This window comes from Pyrenophora tritici-repentis, chromosome 5 (genome assembly GCF_003171515.1).
Source record: "Pyrenophora tritici-repentis strain M4 chromosome 5, whole genome shotgun sequence".
In the NCBI taxonomy this organism is placed as follows: domain Eukaryota; kingdom Fungi; phylum Ascomycota; class Dothideomycetes; order Pleosporales; family Pleosporaceae; genus Pyrenophora; species Pyrenophora tritici-repentis.
Window position 1 is genome coordinate 1,822,720 of NC_089394.1, and position 26,784 is coordinate 1,849,503.

Sequence of the window (26,784 nt, forward strand, 5' to 3'; positions counted from 1 at the left end):
CCAAGGCCGTCTTTATTATTGGAATCCTACTCCAGCGATATAGCAGAACAATAGCGATAGCACAATAACACGCCCCTCTTAAGCCCACGTCCACATCTATCCCGCCCCCCGTCTGCCGTCTGCCGTCTGCCGTCGCCGTTCTGATCGCCGCTGTATTCTGCCAACGACGACAGAGGCAGAGCAGGACGTCAGACAACGCTGTGCCGTCTCCGTCTTTTTACTGCATAGTCGCAATTGGTCGGCAGCCACACATCACAGCCGCCAAGTCAGTCGAAGGTTGGCTTTTGACCAGCTATCCACGGCGCGCCTCGATACAGTATTGCGCAGCCCTGCCCTGCACGCCTAGGGTCCTAACGTTAACCGTTGCCGGCCACAAGTCGCGTACCAAACCAAACTCGACGTGTACCGGTAAAGTCTCACGTCTGTCTGCTCGTGCGTCTGCGCCCGCGCCCTCAGCGTCTTCTACTGCCCGCCCTGCGCATCAAACCTCGGGCAGAATACGAGCAGAGCCCCGCCGCTGACAGCGCGCGCTTCATCGCCATACGCCGACGTCACGTAGCGGCCGCCCAGACAGCTGCCGCCTGCCCACTTTGGGCCCACCTGTGCCTGGACAAGACCACTCCACACGACGCTGCGATCGCCCCAACGCTTGCGATACAGTCGTCTGAAGAGCTGCGCCGCTCTTCAGCACGCCTGCCATGCCCGCCCAAACGCAAACAAACCCAAATACTCCGCGCGTGCGCAATGGAGACCCCCAGCCCGCCCCCGTCGCAACTCCAGAACCTGCCTCGTCGCGCCGCGACTTGACCTCGTGGTGGAGGCAGTTTAGCAAGCGCCCCGCGAAAAAGGACGACGACAAAGGTACCGCCCATTGCTCTTTTTCGCTAGAGACTCTCCCCCCCAACGCCTGCGCGTGCCTGTCCTCCCCATTTCCGCTTGTCGCGAGCCCTCACTGACTGCATCTCCCTACATAGATCAAGCGCAGCCCGGCATCTTCGGCGTGCCCCTCATACAAAGCATCCCCTATGCCAATGTCGCCATCTCGCTCTTCAACGAGCACGGCGAGAGCTACATCTACGGCTACGTCCCCATTGTCGTCGCCAAATGCGGTGTATTCTTGAAGGAAAAGGGTCAGTCATGTCAGACTTTACCTAACATCAGCTGTTAACAGCGCACAGCGACCGACGTAGAGGGGATTTTTCGCTTGGCCGGCTCGGAAAAGCGCATCAAGGAGCTCAAGGCTGCGTTCGACACCCCGCCACGATATGGAAAAGGCCTGGATTGGTCCGGCTATACTGTACATGACGCCGCCAATATTTTGCGCCGCTACTTTAACAATCTCCCGGAGCCCATAATACCACTGCAGCATTATGACCCCTTCCGGAATCCACTCAAAGGCCACCAAGCCGAAGCTGTAGGCCCCAGCGAAGGACAGCAACCCTCGGTTGGAGGCTTCGACCCAGATGCCGCCGTTCGCATATATCAGCATCAGATCAAAGCTCTACCATCGTTGAACCGACAATTGCTACTATACATCTTGGACTTGCTCGCCGTCTTCGCCGCCAAGGCCGATGTCAATAAGATGACGACCTCGAATCTCGCTGCTATTTTCCAACCAGGCCTTCTGTCACATCCCCAGCACGACATGTCTCCCCAGGACTACCGTCTCAGTCAAGATGTTTTGATTTTTCTCATTGATAACCAGGACCACTTCTTGATCGGTATGGAGGGCACAGCTGTCGACGAGGGGACCGTGAAGCATATTGAAAGCGGACCCTCTACTCCGCAAGCCAGAACACCCACCACCCCGGGCCGCAATAATTCCGGCATTGGCCGTTCTGCGTCGACTACTTCCAGCGCTGGAGCAGAAAGCCTCCGCATGCATGGTGGTATTCGTCGCAATGTCTCCACGTCTTCAAAGCGATCACGTCATTCCGGCGCCGTACCTAGTCCCATCACACCTGCCTTTTCCTCGCCCACTGCATCTGGAGTACATCGGAGCAACACACTACCCTCGAAGCGCGGACCGACGCTCGGCAGTCCTCGCTTTCCCCCGCCAAAGCAATCTGGCCACTCCCCTACTGCCGCGGATGAGGTCAAGAGCCCGATTGCCGAGTTAATCCCTACAGATGCGGAAACTAGTATTGCTGAAATGAAGCAAGAACCTGAGCAGTCACGCTCAGAGCAAGTTCCAGAGCCTGTAGCTCCCGCAGCGGAGCCGGTCCCAGCGACGCAGCCAGTCGAGCCGGAACCCGCACTACCACAACGATCCCAGACGATGCCTCCGAATAAAATAGAGATGCCGAGACCCTACGAACCCGGTCATACGCGAGAGGCATCTCTCCCCTTTGCTTTTTCTCAACAGCAGAGGGCCTCGGTTACGCCTCTAGTCAATGACATGCCCGGTGCATTCCCTCTTCCCTCTCCTGGAATAATCCCCCCAAGCCAGCCTACCACACCAAATGTTACCGCACAGAACGTCCAAGCTTTGTTACCTCCTCCACGATCGACCACGCCGGGTCAACGTAGCCCCCAGCGCAGCCCCCTTAATACACCTACGCGCGAAAGATTGGAATTTCTAGAAGGACCTATCGACTCTGGTCCGTCAATTGAGCCAACTCCGGCTGTGCGTACCTTTACCCAAATTCTTGCCAAAGTATCGGCTTCGCCAGGCGAAATCAAGGACAACAAGGATTCACGCAAGCCGAACAAACTCCAAAAAAAGCGGTTGCCAAACAGCATTAGCCAGAGCACCCACAGCTCCACACATTCTCTCGGTGGCAGTGACAATGGATTTGGTGCGGGTCACTTTTTCCAAGGGCCACCTTCACCTTTGCAGCCCCCTCATCTTCCGTTTGCGCATGGCCAGTCTCAGGCAAGTACATCAAGAGAAGCGGTACACGATGCAAGTTCTTCGCGCACTTCAGGTAATACTCTGAAACCTAGCATGTCGCCCTCTGCCTCTTTTAGGTCGCATTCGACTGCAACGGAATACTCTGAGACTGAGCTGGCGGAAGAGCAACCAAAAGAGGAGAAGCGCAGCTTTTGGAAAGGCCACAAGCGTGGGGAGAGTAAAGCAACACCGACAGCAAGTCAGACGGACTTGCATGGCTCTGTACCCGGCGCTGATAGGAGTATGAGCTCATTCGCTAGCAGTTCTGGGCTAACAGGTGGCGGTCGAAGAAGCATGCAGTTTGATCAAAGCTCAGAAACGCCCATGATTTTTGGCAGCCCACCTGACCCCGACAGACTGGAGAAGAAGGGCACATTCGACTGGTTTCATAAGCGCCGGCATGAACACAGGGATCGCGCAGACAAGAAAGAGAGAGCAAAGAGTCCGCCTGGCAGTTCTGGCTTTCTGCCTCCTCCACAAAATATGACACAACCCACGGAAACGCTCACTGTCCGTGGATGGCCATCTGACACTCAGCACATATCGGATGATGCGCAGGCGAAAGGGGACAAATCCAATAACGTCACACCTACTGGTACAAGTCCAACTCCGCCGCCGGCAGTCTCCACGTCTAGTCCAAAACCACATAGTCCACAGCCTCGAATGGCAGTACGGACGGATCTTCCAGCTGCTTTGACCGAACCAAGATCAATCGCCCGATCTCCAGATAGGAGCCAAATGTCATCCCCTGTGGCACCGAAATCCTACTCCCAGGGCTTTCTTACCGCTGGGAATGGCGACAATGCACCTCAGGCTAACAACGAAGCAACGGCTCAGCGGAACGCTTCAGCTTCTCCTCCACAGCCCGTGGAGTCCAACTCGACGCCGTCTGGACCTCATCACGCTTCATCTAATTCTACCATTACTGTCACTCCCGAGACGATGAAGACAGAGGCAGCCTCGAGCGCACCTCTAGCTGACGAAAATCGCTCCCAGCTAACAGACCAACCCGCTCCGTAGGTTAGAGCGGTGGAGGATACATGTGTTCATGTAGAAGATACCAATGGGAATCATGTGTTTGGCAGGGATTGATGATTTGTACAGCAATGCAATGGACAGTTGCAGTCCACAATATGTAAGCGTTGAGCGTGTTTTGCATATAAAGGACATTGCAGTGGACGATAAAGCTGCATACAGGCATGGGGTAGTGTTGTATAGCTACGGAGCGCGCAGAAGTAGGAACAATACGTTTTGTTTCTTTCTACACTATCATCATGGCCAAGAATGTGTGCGGGGATGTACCCCTGGCTAGCACACGTGATGTTGAGCGTTGGGTGGTGTTGAGTAACGCGGATCCAAAGGCCGCTCTGCCGTGTCAGCCGTGTTCCCGCGCCAACAAAATAGGTGGGCCGGTGGCGAAGAAGCGTAGCTCGGTGTCGGCGGTCCGAGAAGCTAGCCAGTGAAAGCAGAGTGCTGGGCTCCTGACACGATCTGAGTGGTGGCTTTGCGGCAGTTCTGGATGGTGAGAAAGGCTATTTTTACCCATTGTTTTTCAGGGGTTCCTGATTGGCAAAGGCTTCTGGACCGCAGCTCTGAACACGTCGTTAAACACGAGCAACAAAACAAGCAAATCCAGATAGATTGGCGATGATGATATTAGGGTTTATGCGGTCTAGATGTCATTTGCGGAGCAAAAGTGTCAAATGGTCCACAAGCGCACTCGGTGGATGCCCTAAGCAGCCTCAGCACGGCTCCAACCTTGAACGAAGCAGTCGCGGCGCCGGTAGCGTTGGCACAGACATGACGTTGTTTAGAAAGAAACCCATGCGCAGTTTCTACCAGAGAACGTAACAAGGGCGTCGCATATAGCGACCCTGAACTGTATGTGCCAACTCCATGGCTGTCCTGTTTCATGACACCGATTGCGTCACGCTGTCGTAAATGCTTCGCTTCAGGATGAATCGCCGCTGTGCGGAGAATGTAGAAGGGCATGAATAGGTAATGATGATTGGTGATGGGTACATGCAGTATCGGAATGCTTGAATGCGGACAAGCATGAGGTGCGCGGAAGGGTCGGGGCACATGTGAAGGTGGCTTAGCTATTTTAGGCGTGGTGAGAGGCGAAGGATGCGGGTCTACACTTCGTGTTTCTGTCATGTAGTGCATGTATCAGCAGCCTTCTTAGTTTGGACCACCTTCTGCCTTAAGGGCTGATCTTCCCTTTGCCGACCTGGACCTTTTTTACTCCGCCCAAAACCCTGGTTCCTGTGACTTCTCCGACTTGCACTCCCTTCCCGACTAATTGTTCCGAACCCGACCTTGCTTTGACGTACCCTACATTCGCTTTCTTCTGTTTGAAAAGAAACGACCATCTGTAGTCCCGGATAAGAACCGAAAAACAAGCAACGAGGCTATTGATTGTTTGGCAAGTGGCGTCTGACCTGCAACCCAGCCACTCGGAAGCGACAGAATGTGAGTAACCCAGTTTCGCGTACACACGACACTCGTATAAGCTTCAGCAGCGGGTTTGCTGCAACGGCCGCCGTGTTCTTGATTACAACATGGCCTGCTAACAGGATCTGCGCAGTTTCTGTTTCCGTTTGTTGACATCAGCCCACATTCGCTTTCCCTCCACCTTCTTCCCACTTCGGTTATCCACGACACAATCTCGCCATGCGTTCGTTCTGCCAATTGGCTGTTTTGGCCCTTCCCCTGTTCAGCACTGCAGTTGTTGCCTCAGCGGATGATCAAGCCGAGAAACCTTCGACGCTATACGCAAGTGCACAGGATGTATTTCAAGACCTTCTCAACGCGCTACCCGAGGAGTCTCTGCAAGCGGCATTGAGTGGACTGAAGGACTTTAAGAACGGTGTCTTCGAGTCACACCACCGCGGCGTCGAACATGTTCACAGCAGCAACCCAGCGCTTGCCACGAAGCTTATCGTCGACGCCGTCATGGACTTGAGGAAGCGACAGGCGCCCCAGGCCAACAACGGCACCACCACTGTTACCGAAGCTGCTGCATCCTCACCCCAGTCAAATTCACCTCCGCCGCAGACGGAGCAAGCCTCGACACCTGCTGCGACTAGCAATGCACCACCTGCCCAAAGCAGCAACGCACCCCCAACTCAGAGCAGCCAGGCACCAGCAGAGAGCTCTGCCGAGCCTTCGAAGCCTCAATCCAATCCTGGTAGCACAGCCAATGCGCCAACAGCCACTGTGACAACTACAGCCGAGAAGACGACTACAGCTCAACGTCCGGCCCTCATCCCCGTTGTAGCCACTGTCACCCAAGATGGCACCACTGTTGTGAAAACAACCGAGGTACTCAGCGCCGTCACAGCCTCTGTCGCCGTGACCGTCGTCCGCACAAACCAACAAGGCAGCACCGTAACACAGACTGAAAACCGCCCTGCTGTCATCAAGACAGTAACCGACAGCGCCGGCCGTACAACCGTCACCACCTCTGCCGCAAACTACGCCCCAACTGCCGGAGAAGTAAAGACCCAAACCAACGAACAGGGCTCGACCTTCTTGACCACTTACACCCCTGGCGGCGGCCTCGTCAGCAGCATCCAGCTCATCACCACCACAGATTCAGAGGGTCGTCCTAGTACCATGACCAGCTACACATTCGTGGACCCCATCCAAGCAACGCAAACCGATGACAAGACAACTGCCACCGGCAAGCCATCCCTCCAAACCGGTGCTGCCATCAAGAACGCAGCGCAGTACGCCGCCGTCGGCGTGGGCGCGTTTGCCTTTTTTTTATAGAAATTATGCGCTAGGAACATTGTACATATAACGAGCAACACGACAATTTTCCTCATCTTTCTGTCTCTCTAATTCTTTGGCATTTCCAGCGACAAAAAAACTCCTTTTTTTGATACCCCGGATACACACTCCTTTGAGAAACAAAACTTTGGCATGGTTTGTTTACCTTTTAATCGGTTTGGGCTGGGCATGATAGGTATATATGGGATGGATGGGATGGATGGGTATTTAAGTTGGGCACAAAACGGCGTGGCATTGTAGTATACATGACGGAAACCTACTATTTCACAGAAGGGCGCTCGGTCTCTTGGTTTGCGTTTAGGGTCTACATACTGGGACTTTACATACGCATTAATCAAGTAGAAGTAAAGAAATACACGAGGAAAATGTTCAAATTGAAATTGCCGTTGTACTACTTACATGTGATGTCTTCTTCACATTGATTGTCGAAGCAAACACAACTAAAGCCTGTCCGTCGTCCCGGCTCCACTCGACCCACTGAGTAATATAGTTCCCCCACCCGTCGACCGTCAGAACCCGTTCCTCATGCACCTTCTCGGGTGTGATGCGGAAAGAAAACCACGAGCTCAGATCCGTCGTTCGTTCGTGGTGGACTAACACCCTGGGTGTAAAGACTAGGAAGAAAGAAAGATGGGTGATGGTGATGGAGGGGAAGGTAGGTGACCGTAGATGTAAGCGTAGGCCTCAGCAAAAAGGGCAGAGTATGAGAGGGGTAGCGGCGTTCTTAGACGCGAAAGAAGGTGTAGGTGATAAAGATGGTTGAGAAGGATATAGATAATATTGTGGGTGTTTGGATAAGGGGTTTGTGTCGACGCAAGGAGTGAACAATGGAGTAGCAAAGAAACCGGGAAAAATAGACGTGTGTAGTGCTAGGGGTGTGTGTACGTGATTGGAAGAGTATGTACGGTAAGGCCGATGCCAGGATGGATGATGTGATGGGATGATTGTATAGAGAAGATTGTAAGTTTTCGCTTCTTCTTAAGAGAGAGGGGGGAAGGAGAAGGTAATAGAGGGTTACTTACATGATCAATGAGATAGCCTGAGCCAACTAGAGAGCTTACTTTCGAGACACAAGCTTGAGCCAGAGTGGCTTGTCTTTCCACGTCACGTAGAGCTCCTGGTCTGCCCGGCTCTCCTTGGGATTTGCCAAAGAAAAGTCAAAGTTCAGAATAGGCAAGGTCAGAATCAGCCTCATTTTCATGAATGCGACCCTGCGAGTCGCTGATTAGTAAGGTATGTAACGGCGCGAACAGATTCATACGTACTTTCATCGGAGACAGCTTCTTGGACCCAGTGCAAAAGGCTGTGATGCTCGGTGTCGATCGTTGATGTGGGCTTCATTGTTTTCAACAGGATGCGGTGGCAGCCAGCGCTCAGGAACCAAGTCTTCGGGATGGTGGAAGTATCGAGGCAAATGAGCTGCTGTGTGGAAACCCGGGTCTATGAGATTGGTTGCCTTGCCAGCAAATTTGGAAGAGGAGAGGGTGCCAGAGTCAGAGAAACATAGAGGCTCAAGTTAACAGTCATCATGCCAGCTTCAAATGCACCGTATGCAACTTTAGGCCATGGATGCCACTCGCGGTCTCGTAGGCAGTTGAAGGACTCCAAGAACAACGTAGGGGAGTATGTAAGTTCGGTAAAGCCATGGCCCAGGAAACATTCGCAGAGGGTGAAAGTATGTGTTGTACGATCCAAGTGCTAACATGTATAATATAATCTAACCATAACCATCTTAGTTTGCGTGGAGTAAGTGAGTAGTTGTACTTGTGCTTACACAAAATAACAGCATCGTTGTAAAGCTTTGCCCGGGTCATGTTGGCGATCCACTGGCCTATAATCCCCCTATGATGGCTGTCAAAAAGTATTGGTGCCCGGTCTGACGTTCGATACATTCTGGTAATTTCCCAGCGATCAAAAACCCCGGAGCAGCTTTCATCAATCTAGTTCAAACACAACTAGACAACCCGCACAAAAGAGATAAGTAGAAAGAATGGGTATTGAAGATTTTGTATAAAAATGACAACGCCACTATGCTATGCGCAGTCAGGTCAGAGAAAGAATAGAGTGAGTGTGACACCTGTATCCATCCAGTAGCCGAATACCGCCTGCCCGTCCGCCCACGCGCGCAAAATGCAAGCCCCAAAAGCATGTTTGCCCTACTTGAGCCCATCCAACCATGACTCAGAAGACAGACGGAGAGAGGGGGAGATGCTAAGCAAAAGTGGATCACCGTCCTCCCTACAGATATAATACAAGAACCAAACCCGAAGTTAAACAAGTCCTAGCGAAGGAGGAAAAGACTAAATGATCAACAGGTATATGCCATGCCGCCTCAACGCGCCTTTGTCGCAATAAAATACTCGACGCTCTCTCCTGCCCAACTCACGCTGTTAGTACCGGACTCATAGCGTTCCTCATCAAAGAGGCCGGCAATGCTTTGTTCGTTGCGCACGCCCTGCTTTGCGCCGCCGCCAAAGCTCTCCAAGCTAACAACCTTACAGCCCTGCTTCAAGTCTAGAAACTTTTGCAGCAACAGGTTGTTCAGCGTTTCGCCAAACACCTTGTTGTTGACAAGCACGACGTCTGCTCTACGTAGCACGTCGTCTATCTCGGGGCTTTCAAGGAAGTCGCCTTCGATGAGTTCGATGCGGCCAAGGGCAATGTTCCAGAGTTTTGAGCGCGCTTTGAGCTCAGAGGCTTGTTGGGAGCCGAGCGAGGCGGCGAGCTTCATTTTTTCTATGCCCCAGCTTTCCGCGCCAGTCTGCAGGGCCGACTGCAGGACGACGTTGCCGACGCCGGAGCCGAGATCAACAAATGTGTGCGTGGAGTTTAGGCCGGTTTGGGCGAAGATCTTATGGACAAAGGGGGTGAGGAGTTCGCCGTACGTCGTCTCCTTTCCTTCGACCTTACGTAAGCGGTGGGCATGGGGTGATACGATGCGGTTGTAGCTTTGGGCGGTGATGCGCTTGACGAGGCTGAGGGGGATGGCATGCATATCGTCGAGAATGCGGGGTATTGTGCCGTCGCTATATCGGTCCTTGATCAGCTTGTTGAACTTGGCTAGCTCCTGCTTAAAAAGGTCGGGGTCATCCTTGGTTACGGCGCGCTTGAGCAGGCGGACGGTGCCGAGCGCATCAGACGATAGCTCTGCGGAGAGATCTGGCGGGAGATAGTGCTGGATAATCTCCTCGATGCTGAAGTAGATGTCTTCTAGCGGACTGTATTCCTCATCCACCTCTTTGCGCGCGACCGCCTCGAACTTTTCTGGCCGGGATGGGCTTGGATACTGTAGCTCCATGACAAACTTGTTGTCGCTACTCGGAAATGCTGGCTTATAGGCCTTTGCTCCATCGTCTTTTGTCATCTCATAACCGTGTTTCAAGGTACTCTTGCCGGCTATAGCCTTCTTCTTCCGGAACGCGGCGTTCTCTTGGGCCAGCTTGATCATCTGGTCTGGTGTGCCATTCGAGGTGCCGTTGGTGTCCCCGTTTGCTGTCCCGTTGACAGCATCTTTCTTTTCTGGGTCTTGTATCCGTATACGCCGCTTTAGATCTGGTTCGAGGGCGCGGTTCAAACTCATAGGCTCAGTACTACTGCTGGCAGGCCGTGTCTTGCGGCGCTTGACGCCCAGGTGGTCGCTATCCTCCTCATCGCTGGACTCGTCACTGCTCGCCCACTGGGGGGTATCGGTTCCCTTGCGCTTACGGGTGTCGACACGCGACACGGTTACTGACGTGCGTGTGGGTTCTCGCGAGCCTGTTTGCGAACGAGGGGTCGACTGAAAGCGATTTGATGGAGGCCCTGATGAACTATGACTGCGGGCGCCGTTGGCTGGTCTTGACTGTGTGCGCGGCTGCGGCGATGGTCTTTGAGCGGGGACGGGCGCCTTCTTGACGAGGACGGTTCTCGTCTTGATCTTCGGTTTTCCAGGAACGAACATAACGGCGGCGCTAACTAAAGTTTGTCGTAAAGGGTGTGAGTGGGTGAATGCAGGCAAAAGGCGGGGTACGCAGCGGGCCGGTGCAGATAAGAAGGAGTGTATCGGTGAGGGCAGCCGGCAGCGAGAGAGAAGACAAAGAAAGGCAACAGCCAGCCAGCCAATACCGAAGACGTCGCACGCGCAATCCAGAAGATACCTGACCGGCCACGCTTGCAAGCCTGACAGGGATCGTCTCGCGTAGCCCGCCTTGGCACACGGAACAAGCCCCTTGACATCACCAGCCTGACCTTCTTGCCATCTACGCCAGCCTGGACTATACAACACCATGTTGCGCATTGATGAGCGTTGCTATGTCCACATCATGCATAGTCTTTCATGCCCGAGGCAGCAGCTTATCTTGACTCTGCATACCATCACTGCCTGCCAGCGCAGGCAACATCGTGCAGCATGCGCACTTCACAAGCACTGCAGCATAAGTACATGTCCTTTGTGCTCCTACATTTCTCCGAACATCTTGCCCCTTGATTCCTTGACTCTTGGTAAGCTCTCAGTGTCAACCTCACATTGACCTGAAATACCGCGGTAGACCGGTCTTGGCATACCACACATAGAGGTACCGCCAAACTAAGCTTTGAGTGACACGTTTCGAAAATACTATCAGAAGAATTTAGAGCGGATAAACAAAATGCGCATCTTTAGCGAGGACCACATCGTGTGCGGTACTAGAAGCGGTCAGGGGAGTCCATTTATGACCCGCTTCGATCAGACCGCTTCTGATACAGACCACTCAGGGCCATGTGATCAAAGGGAGGATTGTGGCTTGGGTGTGGAAGAGACTCTTATCATACAACCCCACACACCCGTACATATCCCCCCCACCCACGTCCACCCCCATAGATTCCCCCCCAGAAACCCAAACCCCCCCATGGCCCAGCCAACCAGCCAGCCACCGATAAACTTGTCAAAACCTTCCCATCTTCAATCCGCAGCCGCGTTCGCTCCTTCACAGACGCCGAACCGCTCGCTTTCCGATGGAAGTTCCCTGTCAACAAGCGGTACCGCGTCAAGGACGAAGAGGCCTTTGCAGCACTGCGAGAGAAGAACATTGAATGGTATGTCACCACCGGCCTGCTCAAAGAAGACCATCTCGGCTTGCAGTGGGCTGCCGGTGACTACACGTATTTGTTGTACTGGCACCATGACTGGATGCCGACTCCAGCTGGTGTGGATAGCACGTGTAGGGGGCTGCACATAGCACCAGAATTCATTAGAGAGTGGCAGGTAGGGAACTGGGAGAAGCATTTCGCAGATGTAGTCTTGGAAGATCGACCCGCGACGCCGTTTGTTGATCAGTCTGATTCGAGCATTGCACCGCTGTTTCTTTGGAAGGGGTAGGAGGTCTCGTAAACACTCCCAACATTGCCGAGACTTTGCCTTTGTGTCGTAGAAGTGCACTAAGTAAATGTCGAGTTCCGCCCCCTCTATCATCCGACTCCGATGCAGGCTCCCCCGTTAGAGGGAAGAGGGTGCGTCTGCATCGGGAGAAGAGTTACAGGATCTTGGAGCTTGCCATGGACGACTCGGGTGTCCCGGTGGAGGAGGAAGGTAAGGTGGTTGAGACCAAGATCGACGAGACTGCTATTTTGACGGACAACGAGGGCAAGACAGTGAAGAGTTGGTTGCGTATGTTATTAGAGTGAGCATCCACGTTACATTGCTATAATACCTCACTAGTCTTTAATTCAACCACAAGCCATTAGCATTCGTAATTGTCCAGTACAAATACCGTGAGCGTTTACAAGCAAGGTTCATAGAAGAAGCCACATGGGCTGATTAGAGTTAAAAGACATAGTCTCTTCCGCACGCAAGCTCGAAGTCGAGTGCAGGTGGCTAGGTACTAATACAATTGGGAATGTGAAGTTTACGCTCCCATCAGCGTCTTCGATCCCGACTACGGCTTCGGGTGCGGCTCCTTGCACGCCTCCGCCTGTCTCTATCATCTCGTCCTCTGTCACGACTTCGCTCACGACTCCTGTCCCTAGGCTTGCGATCGCGATCTTTGTCATCGACATCGCCACCACCGCCTGGTTGGTAGCAGTCGGACTCTAGACGTCTACTTCCTCGTTCTCTACCGCCATCCCAACGGTCGTAGTCTCGTGCACGGTAGCCTCGTGGACGGTCACGGCTGTTGTCACGTTTCCGAGGCGGCCGACTGTCCTCACGCTTACGATCTCGACTGTCCTCGCGTTTACGGGAGGCACCAGTGGCTGCAACGCCACCACCTGGTACATAGCGATCAATGTTGTCGGGACTCCTAGAGCGAGAATGGCGGCGGCGGCGTTCGCGCTCGCGCCGTCCCCCTCGTGACCTCGAGCGCGAACGATCGCGACGCCGTTCTTCTCGAGGTGGCGAAGGACTGCGAGACCCGTAGCGCGACTTGCGGCGGCTAGTATGCGTCTCGCGTGAGCGACTGCGACTGCCACGGCGCGAGTGTTTGTCATCCCGGTCATCTCGATCCCGCCGTGAAGGTCTGTATGAATGTCTATCGTCATCCCGTCGAGACCGGCGGTCGTCTGCATAACGAGACGATTGCCTATCGTAACGACTTCCACGAGATGGTGAGCGGGTTTTGCTACGTTTTCTAGTACTGCGAGCGACACTACGTGATCGTGAACGACCCCGCGACTTGTCAAGCTTGGATGGCAGCTCAGGCGGATAATCCCATCTCGACTTTTCGATTGATGGAGCGTCCGTCATAGCCGTGTCGTCGTCCTTTGCGAGCGCAGTTGGTGTCTTTGGGGCGGGGGTCTTGCTATCCTTGCTTGGCGAACCATGTGCGGGTGAAGTAGACTTGCTTTCGAGCTTCGCCAGTCGGGTGGTTGCCGGGTCTCTGGGAACAAGGGACTTGGGAGGTTGCGCTTTACGCATAGGAGGTTCAAGTGATTCCGATCGTTCTAGAACAGGCCGTTGTCGAGACTTCTTCATCTGCTCGCTTTCCTGCAGCAGTAACTGAAGCGCTAGGTCATCATCCACTTTGATATCTCCAGGTTTGAGGGACGGGCGACGTTCGGGTGACCGGGTCCTTGTCCTACTCCTCCGCCTGCTCCTGTCTCGTCCGCGACGGTCCCTATCACGTTCGGGAGTCCTGCTACGTCCACGACCACCCCGACGACGGCCGCCCCGATCTCGGTCGAGCTCCTCCTGTATGCGTCGCTCCCTTTCGGCATCTTCCTCGCGAATCTTCTTGAGGCGTGCCTCACGGCTCTTTTCGTGTTCCTCGCGTTCCTTCTTGAGGCGTAGGCGCTCCTCCTCTCTCTCCTTATCGATCCTCTCGCGGTCCTTGCGCCGCCGCTCCTCGTCTTCCTTTTCTCGTTCCTCGCGCTCTTTGCGCCTCCGCTCCTTCTCTTCCTGGCGCGCCTTTTCACGAGCCTCATCCTCTTCCCTCTCGCGACGCTTGCGCTCCTCCTTCTTCGCTCTTTCCTCGCGCTCCCTCTCACGCTCTTCCTCAAGTTCTTTCTCACGCCTGGCCTCACGTCTCTCACGTCGCGCCTCTGCTTCTTGCGCCCATTCTTCCTCGGTTTTGCTGCCCCGCTTCTCTTCCTCGGCGGCTGCTTCAGCGCCAATTTCTTGGATGCGGTACTCGCGCATCTTTGGCAGACCTTGCTCTTGGATCAATCGGTCCAGCAAAGTGTTCACAGTGTTCATGATGTTCCCGTAAATATCGCTGCGTTCGCCTGCGCCTTCAATAAGTGTCGTCGCCATTCGGGGGTCTTTGGACAGCAATGAGGGATTGCGATCAGTCTCGCGCTCGACGAGATCCTTGAGAGCGGCTTGGAGCTCATCCTTGGCTGGCTAGAGTATGAAAGTCAGAACTGCGTGCATGCGAAAAATATGTAGCACTTACTCCTGATACGTATTGCTTCATCAGGTCTCGGCGGATATCGTCGTACGTTCCCTTTTTCTGGAACATATGCACCAAGCCGTCGATGGCTGCTCGTTTGGCCTGCGACAACGGGAGCTCCGAGGGCCTCAGTTTCTTGCGCACAGTCGCAGGCCCATCGCCGTCAAGCGCGCGCTTGCGGCCAACGTCGGCCATGGTTGTTTGATTGCTGTTGCGCTCACTCGTGCAGTCGTTGTTGCTGTACTATGGGTGCAGTCGTTCGCATCCAGGTACGGGCTGATTGCCAGCAATCAAGTGACGTAAGACGACGAGAAAGCGCTACAAGACCATGCGTCCCAAAAAGGAACGTGGTGCAGCACTAGGACTAGCAGGATGGTTGCGATATTAGGAGCGTGGTGCAAACGACAATGTCGCGGAAGTTGGGCGTTGGCGGACATTACTACCGTATCCGCGAGGGTGCTTCTGTCTTGGCACTACCGAGCTTCACTTGCACCATCGCTTTCACCATCGCCTGCCGAATCCCTTAGCAGCGCTGACGACGCGTCCTCACTCGACTGGACCCAATTGCAGTAGCAACACGTGGCGCACACAATACCCTCTGAACACCGATAAATCTCCCAATTCACCATGGTTCACAAGGTTCTCCTCTGGAGCGGGCTCGGTACGTCTCCCACCACGCACGCCTGCCCACCCAGGCCACTACTGACGACATTGACCAGGCGTCGTGGCGCGATTATGGCAGCTGGGCATTGAAAGACGACCGCTCTTCAATAAGGAATCCGTCTGGGTCTACCCCGTTTTTGCTTCTATCGGTGGCAGCTTTGGCTACTGGCTCACCGGCGTCGAGCAGCGACAATTCCGACTATTAGCCGACCGTCGGGATGCCCTACTCGAAAAGCGAGCACGAAGGAAGGAGCGCGAGGCCGCCGCAGGCGACGAGTAGGGCACGACCTGGCACCAGGTCAGGATGAGCGAGAGTGAGGGGTAACCGGAAGACAAAGATTGGGCAGATCAAGGCATGCCCGGGGCGTCACCACAGTCGCAACTAATCTGCATATGTCGTACGGTGCATGTAGTGCTCATCATGAAGGAGACTTGGACATGGCATCTTGGTGGAATATGACGCGAATTGGAGGCAAGCCTCTGTCACGTCTAAGTTGGAGGCCTGTTCTTCTCAAATATTCAATACAAACTCAATTACATATACAATCACAATCTCAAAGATATCCTTCAAGGACCTCCATGACTTTGCTCCAAAACTGCGAGATATTGCCTAGTCGGGTAAAGCGTGGAATGCTGCTGACCTAAGGGTTAGTGCATGACTCCTGCCTACGCTATCTTGAGCCCATGGAGCGACCATATAATCAGGCCACTCTGTTCAATCCAACATGACCTGATATAGCGCTTTCAAGGCCGTCGTGGTCAAATCGTCGACCTTGGTTTGATACGCCTCACAAATCCCTCCATGTCTGATAACTTCCTAATGCCGCCAAATGGCGACAACTCAGTACCAGCCTCGCCCACAACCAACACCATCTTCAAGGCCAAAGGGATTGTCGTATTCTCCGGCGGCAGTGCAGCCAACAGCCTGGTCGATGTATTCAAGACTGTGCGGGAGGGCAAGAAGTGTCCGCTGAGCTACGTCATCCCTATCAGTGACAATGGCGGGAGCTCGTCTGAGCTCATCCGTGTCTTTGGCGGACCAGGTGCGTACCAGACAGCATGCTAAGGTGCAAACTTGCTAATGAGAAAAAGGTATTGGTGATGTGCGAAGTATGCCAACCAACCTGTGCGAAAGTACAGAGTATTCATTGATCCATTTCAGGTCGACTCGTTCGCCTCATTCCAGATGACCCAGATCACGACGACAGCGAAAAAGCGGCCATCAAAACTTTCTTTAACCACAGGCTACCCAAAGAGCGCGCTTCTGCTCGCGAAGAATGGCAGCAAATTATAGAAGCTGAACATGCGCTCTGGAGTAACATTTCTACAGCGAAGAAAGAGCTGGTGCGATCGATACTCAACGTCGTCGCATACGAGATAGTCAAGCGTCGCCGGCCCTCCTCCAGCTTTGACTTTTCGGGTGCTAGCATTGGCAACCTTTTTCTCACTGGGTAAGTGATACATTGCATGGCCACTGAAAATCCCGTGCACTGGCGTAATGAGTGTGTCTATTCACAACGCTGACATCCACAGCGCTCGACTCTTTACCGGCTCATTCGAATCGGCCATCTACCTTCTCTCCAGTGTTTGTTCAGTTCCCAGTCATACTTCAGTTCTCCCTGCAATCAATACCAATTTCACCCATCACATCTCTGTTGGTCTTGCCAATGGCGACGTCATCACCGGTCAAAACTCCATATCGCATCCATCCGTATCAACGGCTTTGGTATTCGCCGGTGCACCGACCGAGATTGATGAGACCGAACAGCACGATCGCATTGAAGATGCCAATCTACCAGGTTCTTTGCCTACACTTCGCAAGCAGTACATCACCTTCTCAAAGGCCGACGAGGAAGAGTTGCCTGCAAGGATCGAGAGGCTGTGGTACATCAATCCCTACGGCCAAGAGATTCGTCTATCCGCAAATCCAATGGTGTTAAATGCTCTCAAGGATGCACAGGCAGTGGTGTATAGCATCGGTTCATTATACACGTCGATAATCCCTTCGCTGGTACTAAAAGGCATTGGACAAGCCATCAGCAACCCCTTGATCCGCTATAAGATTCTCATTCTCAATTCCACAATCGACCGCGAAACAGGGCCGTCCTCCAATCCGTACTCCGCGCTAGACTTTGTCGCATCCATTGCGAAGGCGGGTGAGGACTCGAAGGGTATCTTTGGGCCTGTTGACATGAGCAAATACAAAGAATACGTGACACATGTCATTCATCTGCAGGGACCAGGCACGCCAGCCGTGAACCGTGAAGAGCTGAAGACTATTGGCATTGAGGCGATTAGATTGTATGGAAGGACAAACAAGGGAGAAAACTTTGTTCGGTACGACAAGCGGGGGTTGATTCAGGCGCTGGAGGTTACCATGGGTAAGAGAGACCCACGGGTACCCAGCCGACGTAACACTTTAGAGGGGCCGACGAGGTAGCAAACAACCGTGAGCTACAAATTGGGGGGAAGGCTCACATTCTTGGCCGTTCTTGGCTATATCCTTAACTTGAGATAGCTTCGCTACCATACTTAGCTGATGCAACACGGCGTATTTCCTTACATATTTGTCCGACCCCAAGACTATGCACCTAACGACCTTGCAGCAACGATCATCACGAAGACACTGAGTGAAATCCAGAGAAGCCAATGTAGATATCCTCCGCTCTGCACCAGATCCAACAGGCTATTCGAGGCGACCTTTAGGCAAGCTCTTGCCCTACCCCACGGAATCCGGCTGTGCAGCTCCAACCCCTGCAGAACCTGCTCGGAAAACAGTTTGGCGCTTGAAAGGACCATGGGAACGCCTCCACCTGGGTGGGTGTTTGAACCGACAAAGTATAAGCGCTCAATAGAGGCATGCTTAGTCTTCGGTCTGAAGCCAAGCAGGTTGAAGAGTGAATGGCTCAGGCCCAGAATAGCACCGCGGTCGACGTTCAACATGGTTTTCTAGGTCAGTGGTGTGTTGAAGCTTTCCTCGATTATATGAGGAATCAAGTCGATATCCAATCGTGCCTTGACAGTTTCGAGAATTGTGTCGCGCGTCGTCACTACAATATCGTCCCAATATTTTGTAGACTCATCCGTTTGCTTGAAGCCTCTGTAAGATTTTCTTGACGCGGCTTGCAAGTTACTGATAGGGAGACAGACTGACACAGCATCGCAGCCCTCGGGAGCTGCAGACGGATCTATGCGCGATGGCACATGCATGTAGAAACTAGTCTGCTCAGGCACCAGATATTTCTTGTCGAAATTATCTAAGCTTTCGTTGTAGTCTTTGACAATAAACATGTTGTGAGACCTAAGTTCAGGGAATTGCCGGTTTAGTCCCTAATAGAAGGATATACTAGAACAGGATGCTTTGCGTTGAAGCAGGGAGGTTGCGTATGAGGATTTTGGCAGGAGGTTGTTGTAAGCGTAGACCAAGTCGGCGTTGCAGACAACCACGCCTGCCATCAGTTGTGCTTTGCCATCTTCGAACACAACACCTGTTGCGGGCTTGCCGTCTTCTGACAACGAGATCTTGCGAATATAACTATTGAACATGTATTCAACGCCTAGGCGCTCGCTCACACCGACCAGACCCTCTATAATCTAGAAAAGTTAACATACAACTCTCTTTTCTTCGTTTAGTGACGTAGGAACCTTGTAATAACCGCAGATAGGGTACCAAACACCTTCCGTTAGATCCGTAATACTGCAACAAGCTGAAAGTTCCTGGGGACTCGTGTGGACTTATCCCCATGTACAAGTCCGCAAAGGTAAACGCCTTCCTCAAAGCATCTGTTGAAAAATACTTCGTCATTCTGCTCTACGAGCTTTGAAATGTATGCAGCTCAAAGATATGCGATAATAAACTAGGACGGAATATGCTCTACAGCGAATGGAAGTTCTTTTTGAAGATATGAATAGTCGAGGCTCTAAGGTGGCGATGGCTCTCTCGCAAGAAAGAGAGATAAAGTTTGAACCCGGCCGTGCTTTTAAACAGCTTAATCTCCTCCTTCATCACAGACAGGTCGGTCGATAACTTCAATGAGTTGTCATGGAGGTGGATATGATAGTTACAGTCGCACTTGACCAGCTCAACTTTCTCCGCACTGAGCGAGGTACCTAAGTCCTCGATCGTTTCATGGTCAAAGCGATTGAGCAAAACTATGCTTGCGCCCTAGTCAAATCTCTGTGTTTTGTATTAGCAAAAAGCGTTCCTCTAAAAGGTATTGGAGTTGGTTCCGTAAATATCCTTGGCGACGGATTAAATTACAATGTTCACCTGGAGAATCACCCTTCCCTACGATGGTCACTTTGCAGCCTGCAGCCGCCAAAATTGCGGCGATAGTGACACCGCCAGCACCTGCACCGATGACAATGACACTCGGAACCGTCGCACTTGCACTCCTGAAGTCTCCCATTTCCTTGCTTCTACCTCTCCTGGTAGATAAGCCAGTGGTCCCCAAGGTAACCAGCTGCTAATAAGATCAAATATGCGGTGAATGTATCAGAGAAAAGTGGATGTAATACCTAGGTATGTATCGCAATCGTATCGTGAAGTGATAATGAAATAGCGCACGAAGCCTTAACGTAACTCAACATGGGACTGTTCCAGGGTACACCTGCATTCGAGACAACACACGCATATATGCATACATTATCACATGTGCATCGTGTACGTGGAATACTTTTGCTTTTGTTCAATAATTGCTGGCAATGCGCGCATGCCCTGCGTGACACAAATGCCAAGGTTATCACAGTTTATCACACCATAACAACCATAACGACAAGAGGAACCAAAAATTGTATCGAGTGATTCTAATTGGGTTTATTACTATCTTATGCTCTCATACGTGTACCTTATTTCCTACTTCGCCGTAGCGTTCACAGCCTATAGCAAAAGGTTTACCCACTCCAGCACGTACCTTCTTCTTTGCATCTTGTTACTATGTGGCTATATTCTGTGAAAGTTGCTAAGCGCTCCCCGTCTCTGAGAATGTGGGTACCGTAACCGTAACATTACTTTCTTATGCGCACTTTGGGTCACGTGGCGGCCTTCAGCTGCTTCAAGCTTGGGCAGCGACGCACTTATCACTAGCGCAATACAATACACACCCGTCGCACGCGCTAGCTAGACTTGTTGAAAGACATACTGCAGGCTGTTTTGCTACGTTGCGTTGTGTAGGTTTACTTATTTTGAACATCCATGACTGTACGTAGGTATGATGTAACATGCTACGCAGGGCCGATACAAGGATCCAGATAATTCCCTTGGCGCGATTACTGACTGCAACTACACCCAACAATGTCTCTATTGTATCGGCAGCACGCATGGCCTATTCTTCAGGATCAAACACGATGAAACGAGCCATGCAGACCATGTCTTTTTCTATGCAAAAGCAAAACACTTACACCGCCATCTATCGACCGCTGCCTCGACCACTGTCTTTACGGGGTTGCAAAACCGTGAAAAAAGAGGTGTGAAGCAAGGGAATAGTGTGCTGTTCTCCGGGAGGGTGTCATGCTTTGTTCGTCAGGAGGGTGTAGTGCACTGTTCTTTCGGAGTCCCGTAGAGAGATGTAGGGCGAAAGGGACTCTATAAGTACCTTCGGATTCTTCTGCTACTATCACTAACGACTTTCATCCTTCTCTACTCACGACATCTCAAAAAACATGTCGAGCCAAGCACTAGACGATGCAACCTCTTACATCATTCCCCTCTCGACTTACGACACCCATGGCCTTTGCACCAACTACCCCCTGAGAAGACACAAGTGGGAAGCGGAAGCCAATGCAGGATCTCAGCAGGCAAGATCGGATTGGATCAAGTATATCGGGCCTATCGAGGAGTTTGGGACATGTAATCCCATCAACGGAAACTACCCAGCTGTTGCGCTACCGTTTACCAAGCCGGAGCGATTGAGTTTGATAGCTTACTTGATGGAATGTATGTAGCCTAGCTAGTCATTCGTTTTGTTACAGGACTGTGACAATAAGTTTTTTATCAGCTCACTGATTACATACCAGATTTATTCCTGTACGACACCGTCGTCGAGCATGAGCAACAAGAGTGGAACGACACGGATCCCGCGCTAGGAAGGGTCCAACTTCAGGCCAAGATCCTATTACAGCTCGCTTCAACCGACAGTGACTGCACCGAAAGAGTCAAAAGCAGACTGAAAGAAGCGCTCGCCATGACCTTGCGCGAGAAGGATACGCATTTTGACTCTCTGGAACAGTATCTAGAGTGTCGGATGGTTGATTGTGGAGCGCCGTGAGTATCTTCAACCAGGAACTACTATTAGAACAGATGCTAAAGTGTTGAATAGTTTGTTGGAGGCATTGTCACTCTTTGGTATGGGTGTGACACTTACTGAAGAAGAAGACGCCAAACTCGAACCCATCCGCAGACCATGCTTCATTGCGATAGGCCTGGCCAACGACTACCTCTCTTTCGACCGTGAATATCTCGAGTTTTCGGAGTCAGTAGAACCTAAAACCCTCAAGAACGCTGTTTGGCTGCACATGCAATGGTATCACGTGGACGTCAGTGCCGCGAAGAAGATGGTGCTGGACAAGACGCGACAACAGGAAGACGAGTTCCTAGAGAACTGTGCACGATTTCGGAGGGAGAATAATGACATGCCAGAGAAGCTGAACAGGCATCTAGAAGCGTTGGCATATCAGGTCAGCGGGAACGTGGTTTGGAGTTTGAACTGTCCCAGGTATTGTCCTGACTATAGATACGATCCAAATGCTGGTATCGAAGACGTGCTGACAAAGAAGTCGATGCCGGAGATGTTGGGAATCAATTATGATGCTCTGTTCGTACACAAAGCCGACGAGGATTCCGATAAACAAGTTGATACGGGGTCTGATTCCAACACTGGATACTCCCGGACGTCTTCTACCGATAGCTTTACAACCAATACGAGTACGGAACCGGAAACGCATCGCGACGCCTCTACTTCATCATGCACATCGGCTCAGTCTAGTATTGGAATTGAGAAGTCGATGGCTCATCATCTCCCAAAGGGCGAGCTTTTGGATTGCGAACATATCAAAGCACCCTTCGATTACATCAGCTCACTTCCCTCGAAAGGTGCACGAGATGTTTTCATTGATGCCCTGAACATCTGGCTCAACGTCCCCGCACCCGCCGTATCGCACATCAAGTCGATAAGCAATCGCCTTCACTCTGCCTCCTTGATGCTCGACGACATTGAGGACGGATCCAGCCTTCGAAGAGGCCAGCCGGCTACGCACACTGTCTTTGGTACTGCCCAGACGATCAACTCAGGATGCTGGGAGATTCTGAACGCAGTGCAAGAGACCCAGCAGCTGGGTCTAAAGGCTGTCAAGATCGTCCTCGAGGAGTTGAGTGAATTGCACATTGGGCAGTCGTACGACCTCTACTGGACGGAACACAGCCGTTGCCCGTCGGAAGATGAGTACTTGGAGATGGTGTCGAAGAAAACAGGGGGCTTGTTCCGACTCATTGTGCGACTACTTCTGGATAGTTCAGAGTCCAAAGCGCCAAAGGGCAACCTACATACCGATATGGGGCATCTCGCAGGCCTCATCGGGATACAGTACCAGATCCGCGACGACTATCAGAACCTGTATTGTCGAGATTACGGTGTGCAGAAGGGATTCTGTCAGGACCTGGACGAAGGGAAGTTTTCTTTTCCGTTGTTACACGCTTTGAGCGTGCAGCCAGGCAGTAAGAAGCTACTGTACGAGCTCATCCAGCGAAGAAGGGATGCAGGATGCCTATCCTACGAGCAAAAGTTGCTCGTACTGGAGCAGCTTGATTGCGCGGGCAGTATGACATATACCCGCGAGACGTTGAAGCGGTTACAAGGTGAGGTCCACAAGGACGTGAAGAAGATTGAGGATATGACAGGGAAGGAGAACTGGATATTGAGGGCTTTGTTGCAGAAGTTGAAGATACACAGTTAGAGTTAGAGTCCCTTTGTCGCAATGTTCAGTTTTGTCAGAATGCAGATCTTTCGTGAATCTATATTTGCGTTGAGAGAAGGAATATTTTGTTGGTTTCTTGAAAACAATTTGAGTAATAACTTCGAACTGGTGGCAGCGGTTCAATAAACATGGGCAACATCAGTCCGAGATTTGTACCTATCCTGAAATAATACTCTTCGCAGACGCTTTCGACTGTGCGCATATGTGAATGACGAAACAAGTTTCTTAAAGCTCCGTTTATTTGGTGTATACCTATTTCATGCTTTGGATGCTTATCACAGCAAGCGAGATGGAATATGAAGTATTTACCTGATTAGTATACCGATGTAGCCCATATACACCCATCTCTCGTCCTATGCCACTGCTTCTGATGCAGGTTCTTTGTTAGCTAAATGCGCTGTGAGTATAATAAAGACAATTAAACAAATCACTTCAACCCGCCCATGGGTTTTCTGAGCTTCTGTAGGTGGGAATGCGTTTGGGGTAAACTTTCCTTGGATTGGGGTCCTGTCATCGAGGACAACATCATGGTCAGTGGATGGTTGCTACAGGCTCTGGCGTTCTACACAAGATTTTGTGTGACATGAGATACAATAAGCCAGGTTCATTGCGATTCAAGGCTGACAGGGACCATATCTACAATTACGACATGCAATCCATATCCGAGGCTCTTGTGCGACAGTGGGAAGCAAATCCGTACACCCGTTTCCTATGAGAGCCGAATTGGATCTACCCGCCATGCGATTTTATGGGTTGGATTGGCCAGACAATCTGTGATCGTATCTTTGATACCGATCATACGAAGCGGTTGGAACCCAGGTTGGACAAGCTTGAGCTAAGGAGTTTGGCGAGGCAGATGGTTTTATTTACCCATGCGCTCAGAACTAAGTAATTCCACTATAATTAGTCTTTATAGTGCTCTAGACAATGTTTCTAACATACTGTATTATTAGAGCTTATTTAAGTACGTTTGTTACGGATCCATAGACTCGCTCGGCCCATGGCCCCCATATCGATAAGATCCTTATCTTATCGGACTAGCGCCTTGGCGCCCACAGCATAAGTTCGGGCTCACAACGTAGATAGCTCGATAGCTTGTATCTTGTCAAATCCAATCTTTCTTGATCGATCCCTCACACGTTATATATAGGATATAGGCTATCTTTTACTATAAAACTAGAACTTAAGAACCTTGAAGGGGTAGACAAAATTAATACTAGAATTTATTTACCTAGGTACTTTCTACGCTATATGCCGTTATAGCAAATGCCGCTACTAAGTCTAGTATTGTGGTTTTCGAAATACCTTGAGCCGCCTGGATCTGGTTAGCTTGGTGCCCAAGAACATCAACTCCCATAGTAATTTGTTAGTAAATTAATGCAGCAGCCGTTTCCCACCTCCAGAAGCCCATGAAGCTAGTCCTGTACTCTAAATCGTTCGTGTATAGCGTTTTGTTTGTGTGGAGCTTGTTGCGAGCTCAATCTAGCTGCTGTTGGGATGCCGCCCAAGCGCCAGCGTAAGCCGAAGCAGCCATTCGATCAAGGCGTTAACCCGTCCTCCCAGAAGCGTAGAGCGCCAGCAACTAGACAAAATCCTACCCATTTAACGCCTAAACGTGTCCGCCGTGAGGCGCTGCCGTCGCCTCCAGCGACTGCCCCGCCGCGCCGTCAAAGCCCGTTGTCCGAGCCTGAGCTGCAAGCCACCCAAACAGCTGCCTCCGCGCAAGCTGAAGATATCGTTGGCGATGATGAGGATACTTTCGAGGATGGAGATGGCGATCCGCTGCCTGAGGATGAGGATGAGATCGCTGCTAAGGGCGCTGCCGGTAGTGTTGAGGATGAGGGAGAGCCAGCGTACCGACGTCAAGAAGGCACTCCATGGCTGCCTCGCTCATCGCAAGCGCTAGAGGATGAGGTTAATCCTGTACTGCGCGTTAGGTGGAGGGCTTGCCTTGGTGGTGATATGGAGAAACACTTTATTCCTGAAGCTGCCGATAGCGAGCACGGCGTACGGCTGTACTCGCTGCATTTCGACGACCTATGGCAGTGGGTAGATGACGTTGTTGCAGAATTACGGCCAAAAAGAGCGAAGATCTCATCTGTTTGCACTGTTGTTTACCCAGCTAAGCAGGCCAAACGCGAGCGCGCGATAAAGCGATTGCGGCGAGGTGTTGATGCAACGTGGAATAGCTTTCAGCGCCTTGTTGTAGAGGTTGATAACTATGTCAGCGAGCCAGTAAACGTCGATTTCGAGCTCATCTTGGCTGAAATTCCAGGGGAGCAGCAGCCGTTGCCAACGGTTGTCGACGGTCCTCGTCGACGCACCGCAACGGTGATTCAAGAGGAGGGGCTTGCTGGTGTAACAGCAGCTGAACAAGCAGGTAGCGGGCATGCTATTGCTATCCGGGATAGATGGCGCTGTACAGATACCCATTGCGAGAACTATCCTTATTGCTGCTGGATGGCGCCAACAGCGAGGCAGCCAGCGCGCTTCGAAGATCACCTCTTTGTCAACGGCAACATTATCTCCATGTGGGCAAGAGCAATTACAGCGAGAAGGGCAACGTACGATGAGCCATCTGATGATGTACGGCTTGCAATTTTGAGAGCAAAGGACCTGCGGGTGCATGAGAAAACGCGCAAGTTGCGGGCGGCTGGAGATGGCGACGATGATATCAAAAGCTTAACAAAACTGCTCATCGTTGGACAGCTTGAGCGGATGAACAGGCAACCTCAACAGGAGTCTAACTTGCAGGCAGCTGCACCAACGATAACAAGAGCTGAGGTATCTAGTGCATCTCAGTGGGCGCCTATCCGATATGATCATGAGCAGGAGATTAACGAGCATACTAGTAATTTCTTTAACTACCTTAAGTTAAAATTTCCTACAGTTGGAGAGGACATTAACGAGCTTTATAAGACTCTTGTTATTGACGGAGCTATGGATATCAACCTCTTGATGCAGCCATCTGGTGATATCTTGAAGTTGTGGACGCAGCATTTCAAGCAGCCTCCTGGCTGGTTTTTCACGCTACAAAACACTGCAAAAGAATGGCAAGCTGGGTACCAGGGTCTCACAGATCGTAACTGGAGACGAGTCGAACGTTGTAAGAAAAGAGAAGAGATTGCGCGCAAGAAATTGGTGGTTGAACCGTCTAGCAGTGTTGTGGAGGATGATGGCGAGAATGCTTGAAGCTTAGTGGCCTGAGCGTTTTTGGTGACAGCGGCCCGTGCCCGCTATAGTGTTGAGGTTTTTCAGGCGTTTCAAATGCGCTGCAACAATAGTCTATTTGGATAGCCCTATGTACAACACTACAACGTTATGCGATTATAACAGGTTAACTTCCTAAGATAGTTCTATATGTATAGAAATAGCTCTTATTTTTTTAGAATTATTAAATCGCTTTTGTGGGTTGCGCATTAAGGTGTAATCGTTCGCATTTGTATGGTATCATCTACCTATAGAAACGTACTGTGGCATCCATTTAAAAGCACAATTAATAGGGATAGCCACACCTATGGAACCAGCTTCTGCAGTTAATATTACAGCACACCAGCTGCGCTGCATACTCAAGAAAGACCCCAAAGTCAATGAAGTTCTCCGCTTGCGCTGAATTCCTTT

The 26,784-nt window shown here is 51.6% G+C and overlaps 12 protein-coding genes across 12 annotated transcripts; 8 read left to right on the forward strand and 4 right to left on the reverse strand.

Annotated features, from left to right (window-relative positions):
- Positions 1-698: 698 nt before the first annotated feature.
- PtrM4_106870 (DUF566 domain containing protein) lies at positions 699-1,168 on the forward strand (the record flags this gene model as incomplete). Its single annotated transcript, XM_066107720.1, has 2 exons — positions 699-861; positions 975-1,168. The coding sequence occupies 2 exons, from the start codon at positions 699-701 to the stop codon at positions 1,166-1,168; spliced, it is 357 nt and encodes a 118-aa protein (XP_065962169.1).
- A 414-nt stretch (positions 1,169-1,582) lies between these two features.
- On the forward strand, positions 1,583-3,913 carry PtrM4_106880 (Rho-GTPase-activating protein 5; the record flags this gene model as incomplete). The annotated part of the gene is made up of 1 exon (XM_066107721.1): positions 1,583-3,913. The coding sequence occupies one exon, from the start codon at positions 1,583-1,585 to the stop codon at positions 3,911-3,913; it is 2,331 nt and encodes a 776-aa protein (XP_065962170.1).
- Positions 3,914-5,566: 1,653 nt separating this feature from the next.
- On the forward strand, positions 5,567-6,667 carry PtrM4_106890 (Tymo-45kd-70kd multi-domain protein; the record flags this gene model as incomplete). The annotated part of the gene is made up of 1 exon (XM_001936043.2): positions 5,567-6,667. The coding sequence occupies one exon, from the start codon at positions 5,567-5,569 to the stop codon at positions 6,665-6,667; it is 1,101 nt and encodes a 366-aa protein (XP_001936078.1).
- Positions 6,668-7,745: 1,078 nt separating this feature from the next.
- PtrM4_106900 (uncharacterized protein) lies at positions 7,746-8,029 on the reverse strand (the record flags this gene model as incomplete). Its single annotated transcript, XM_066107722.1, has 2 exons — positions 7,746-7,899; positions 7,950-8,029. The coding sequence occupies 2 exons, from the start codon at positions 8,027-8,029 to the stop codon at positions 7,746-7,748; spliced, it is 234 nt and encodes a 77-aa protein (XP_065962171.1).
- A 991-nt stretch (positions 8,030-9,020) lies between these two features.
- PtrM4_106910 (histone-lysine N-methyltransferase) lies at positions 9,021-10,628 on the reverse strand (the record flags this gene model as incomplete). The annotated part of the gene is made up of 1 exon (XM_001936042.2): positions 9,021-10,628. The coding sequence occupies one exon, from the start codon at positions 10,626-10,628 to the stop codon at positions 9,021-9,023; it is 1,608 nt and encodes a 535-aa protein (XP_001936077.1).
- A 685-nt stretch (positions 10,629-11,313) lies between these two features.
- Positions 11,314-12,328, forward strand: PtrM4_106920 (uncharacterized protein; the record flags this gene model as incomplete). The annotated part of the gene is made up of 3 exons (XM_066107723.1): positions 11,314-11,490; positions 11,538-12,019; positions 12,076-12,328. The coding sequence occupies 3 exons, from the start codon at positions 11,314-11,316 to the stop codon at positions 12,326-12,328; spliced, it is 912 nt and encodes a 303-aa protein (XP_065962172.1).
- A 405-nt stretch (positions 12,329-12,733) lies between these two features.
- On the reverse strand, positions 12,734-14,724 carry PtrM4_106930 (COMPASS-Shg1 multi-domain protein; the record flags this gene model as incomplete). Its single annotated transcript, XM_066107724.1, has 5 exons — positions 12,734-13,044; positions 13,277-13,660; positions 13,763-14,011; positions 14,150-14,480; positions 14,533-14,724. 5 exons carry the CDS (start codon positions 14,722-14,724, stop codon positions 12,734-12,736), a joined length of 1,467 nt encoding a protein of 488 aa, XP_065962173.1.
- A 432-nt stretch (positions 14,725-15,156) lies between these two features.
- Positions 15,157-15,472, forward strand: PtrM4_106940 (uncharacterized protein; the record flags this gene model as incomplete). Its single annotated transcript, XM_001936039.1, has 2 exons — positions 15,157-15,190; positions 15,249-15,472. The coding sequence occupies 2 exons, from the start codon at positions 15,157-15,159 to the stop codon at positions 15,470-15,472; spliced, it is 258 nt and encodes an 85-aa protein (XP_001936074.1).
- Positions 15,473-16,012: 540 nt separating this feature from the next.
- On the forward strand, positions 16,013-17,632 carry PtrM4_106950 (UPF0052 domain containing protein; the record flags this gene model as incomplete). The annotated part of the gene is made up of 4 exons (XM_066107725.1): positions 16,013-16,235; positions 16,285-16,302; positions 16,355-16,643; positions 16,726-17,632. The coding sequence occupies 4 exons, from the start codon at positions 16,013-16,015 to the stop codon at positions 17,630-17,632; spliced, it is 1,437 nt and encodes a 478-aa protein (XP_065962174.1).
- Positions 17,633-18,141: 509 nt separating this feature from the next.
- On the reverse strand, positions 18,142-18,483 carry PtrM4_106960 (uncharacterized protein; the record flags this gene model as incomplete). The annotated part of the gene is made up of 1 exon (XM_001936037.1): positions 18,142-18,483. The coding sequence occupies one exon, from the start codon at positions 18,481-18,483 to the stop codon at positions 18,142-18,144; it is 342 nt and encodes a 113-aa protein (XP_001936072.1).
- A 2,370-nt stretch (positions 18,484-20,853) lies between these two features.
- On the forward strand, positions 20,854-23,142 carry PtrM4_106970 (IspA, Geranylgeranyl pyrophosphate synthase; the record flags this gene model as incomplete). Its single annotated transcript, XM_066107726.1, has 3 exons — positions 20,854-21,127; positions 21,208-21,454; positions 21,510-23,142. 3 exons carry the CDS (start codon positions 20,854-20,856, stop codon positions 23,140-23,142), a joined length of 2,154 nt encoding a protein of 717 aa, XP_065962175.1.
- A 1,518-nt stretch (positions 23,143-24,660) lies between these two features.
- PtrM4_106980 (uncharacterized protein) lies at positions 24,661-26,355 on the forward strand (the record flags this gene model as incomplete). The annotated part of the gene is made up of 1 exon (XM_066107727.1): positions 24,661-26,355. One exon carries the CDS (start codon positions 24,661-24,663, stop codon positions 26,353-26,355), a length of 1,695 nt encoding a protein of 564 aa, XP_065962176.1.
- Between the last annotated feature and the right edge of the window lie 429 nt (positions 26,356-26,784).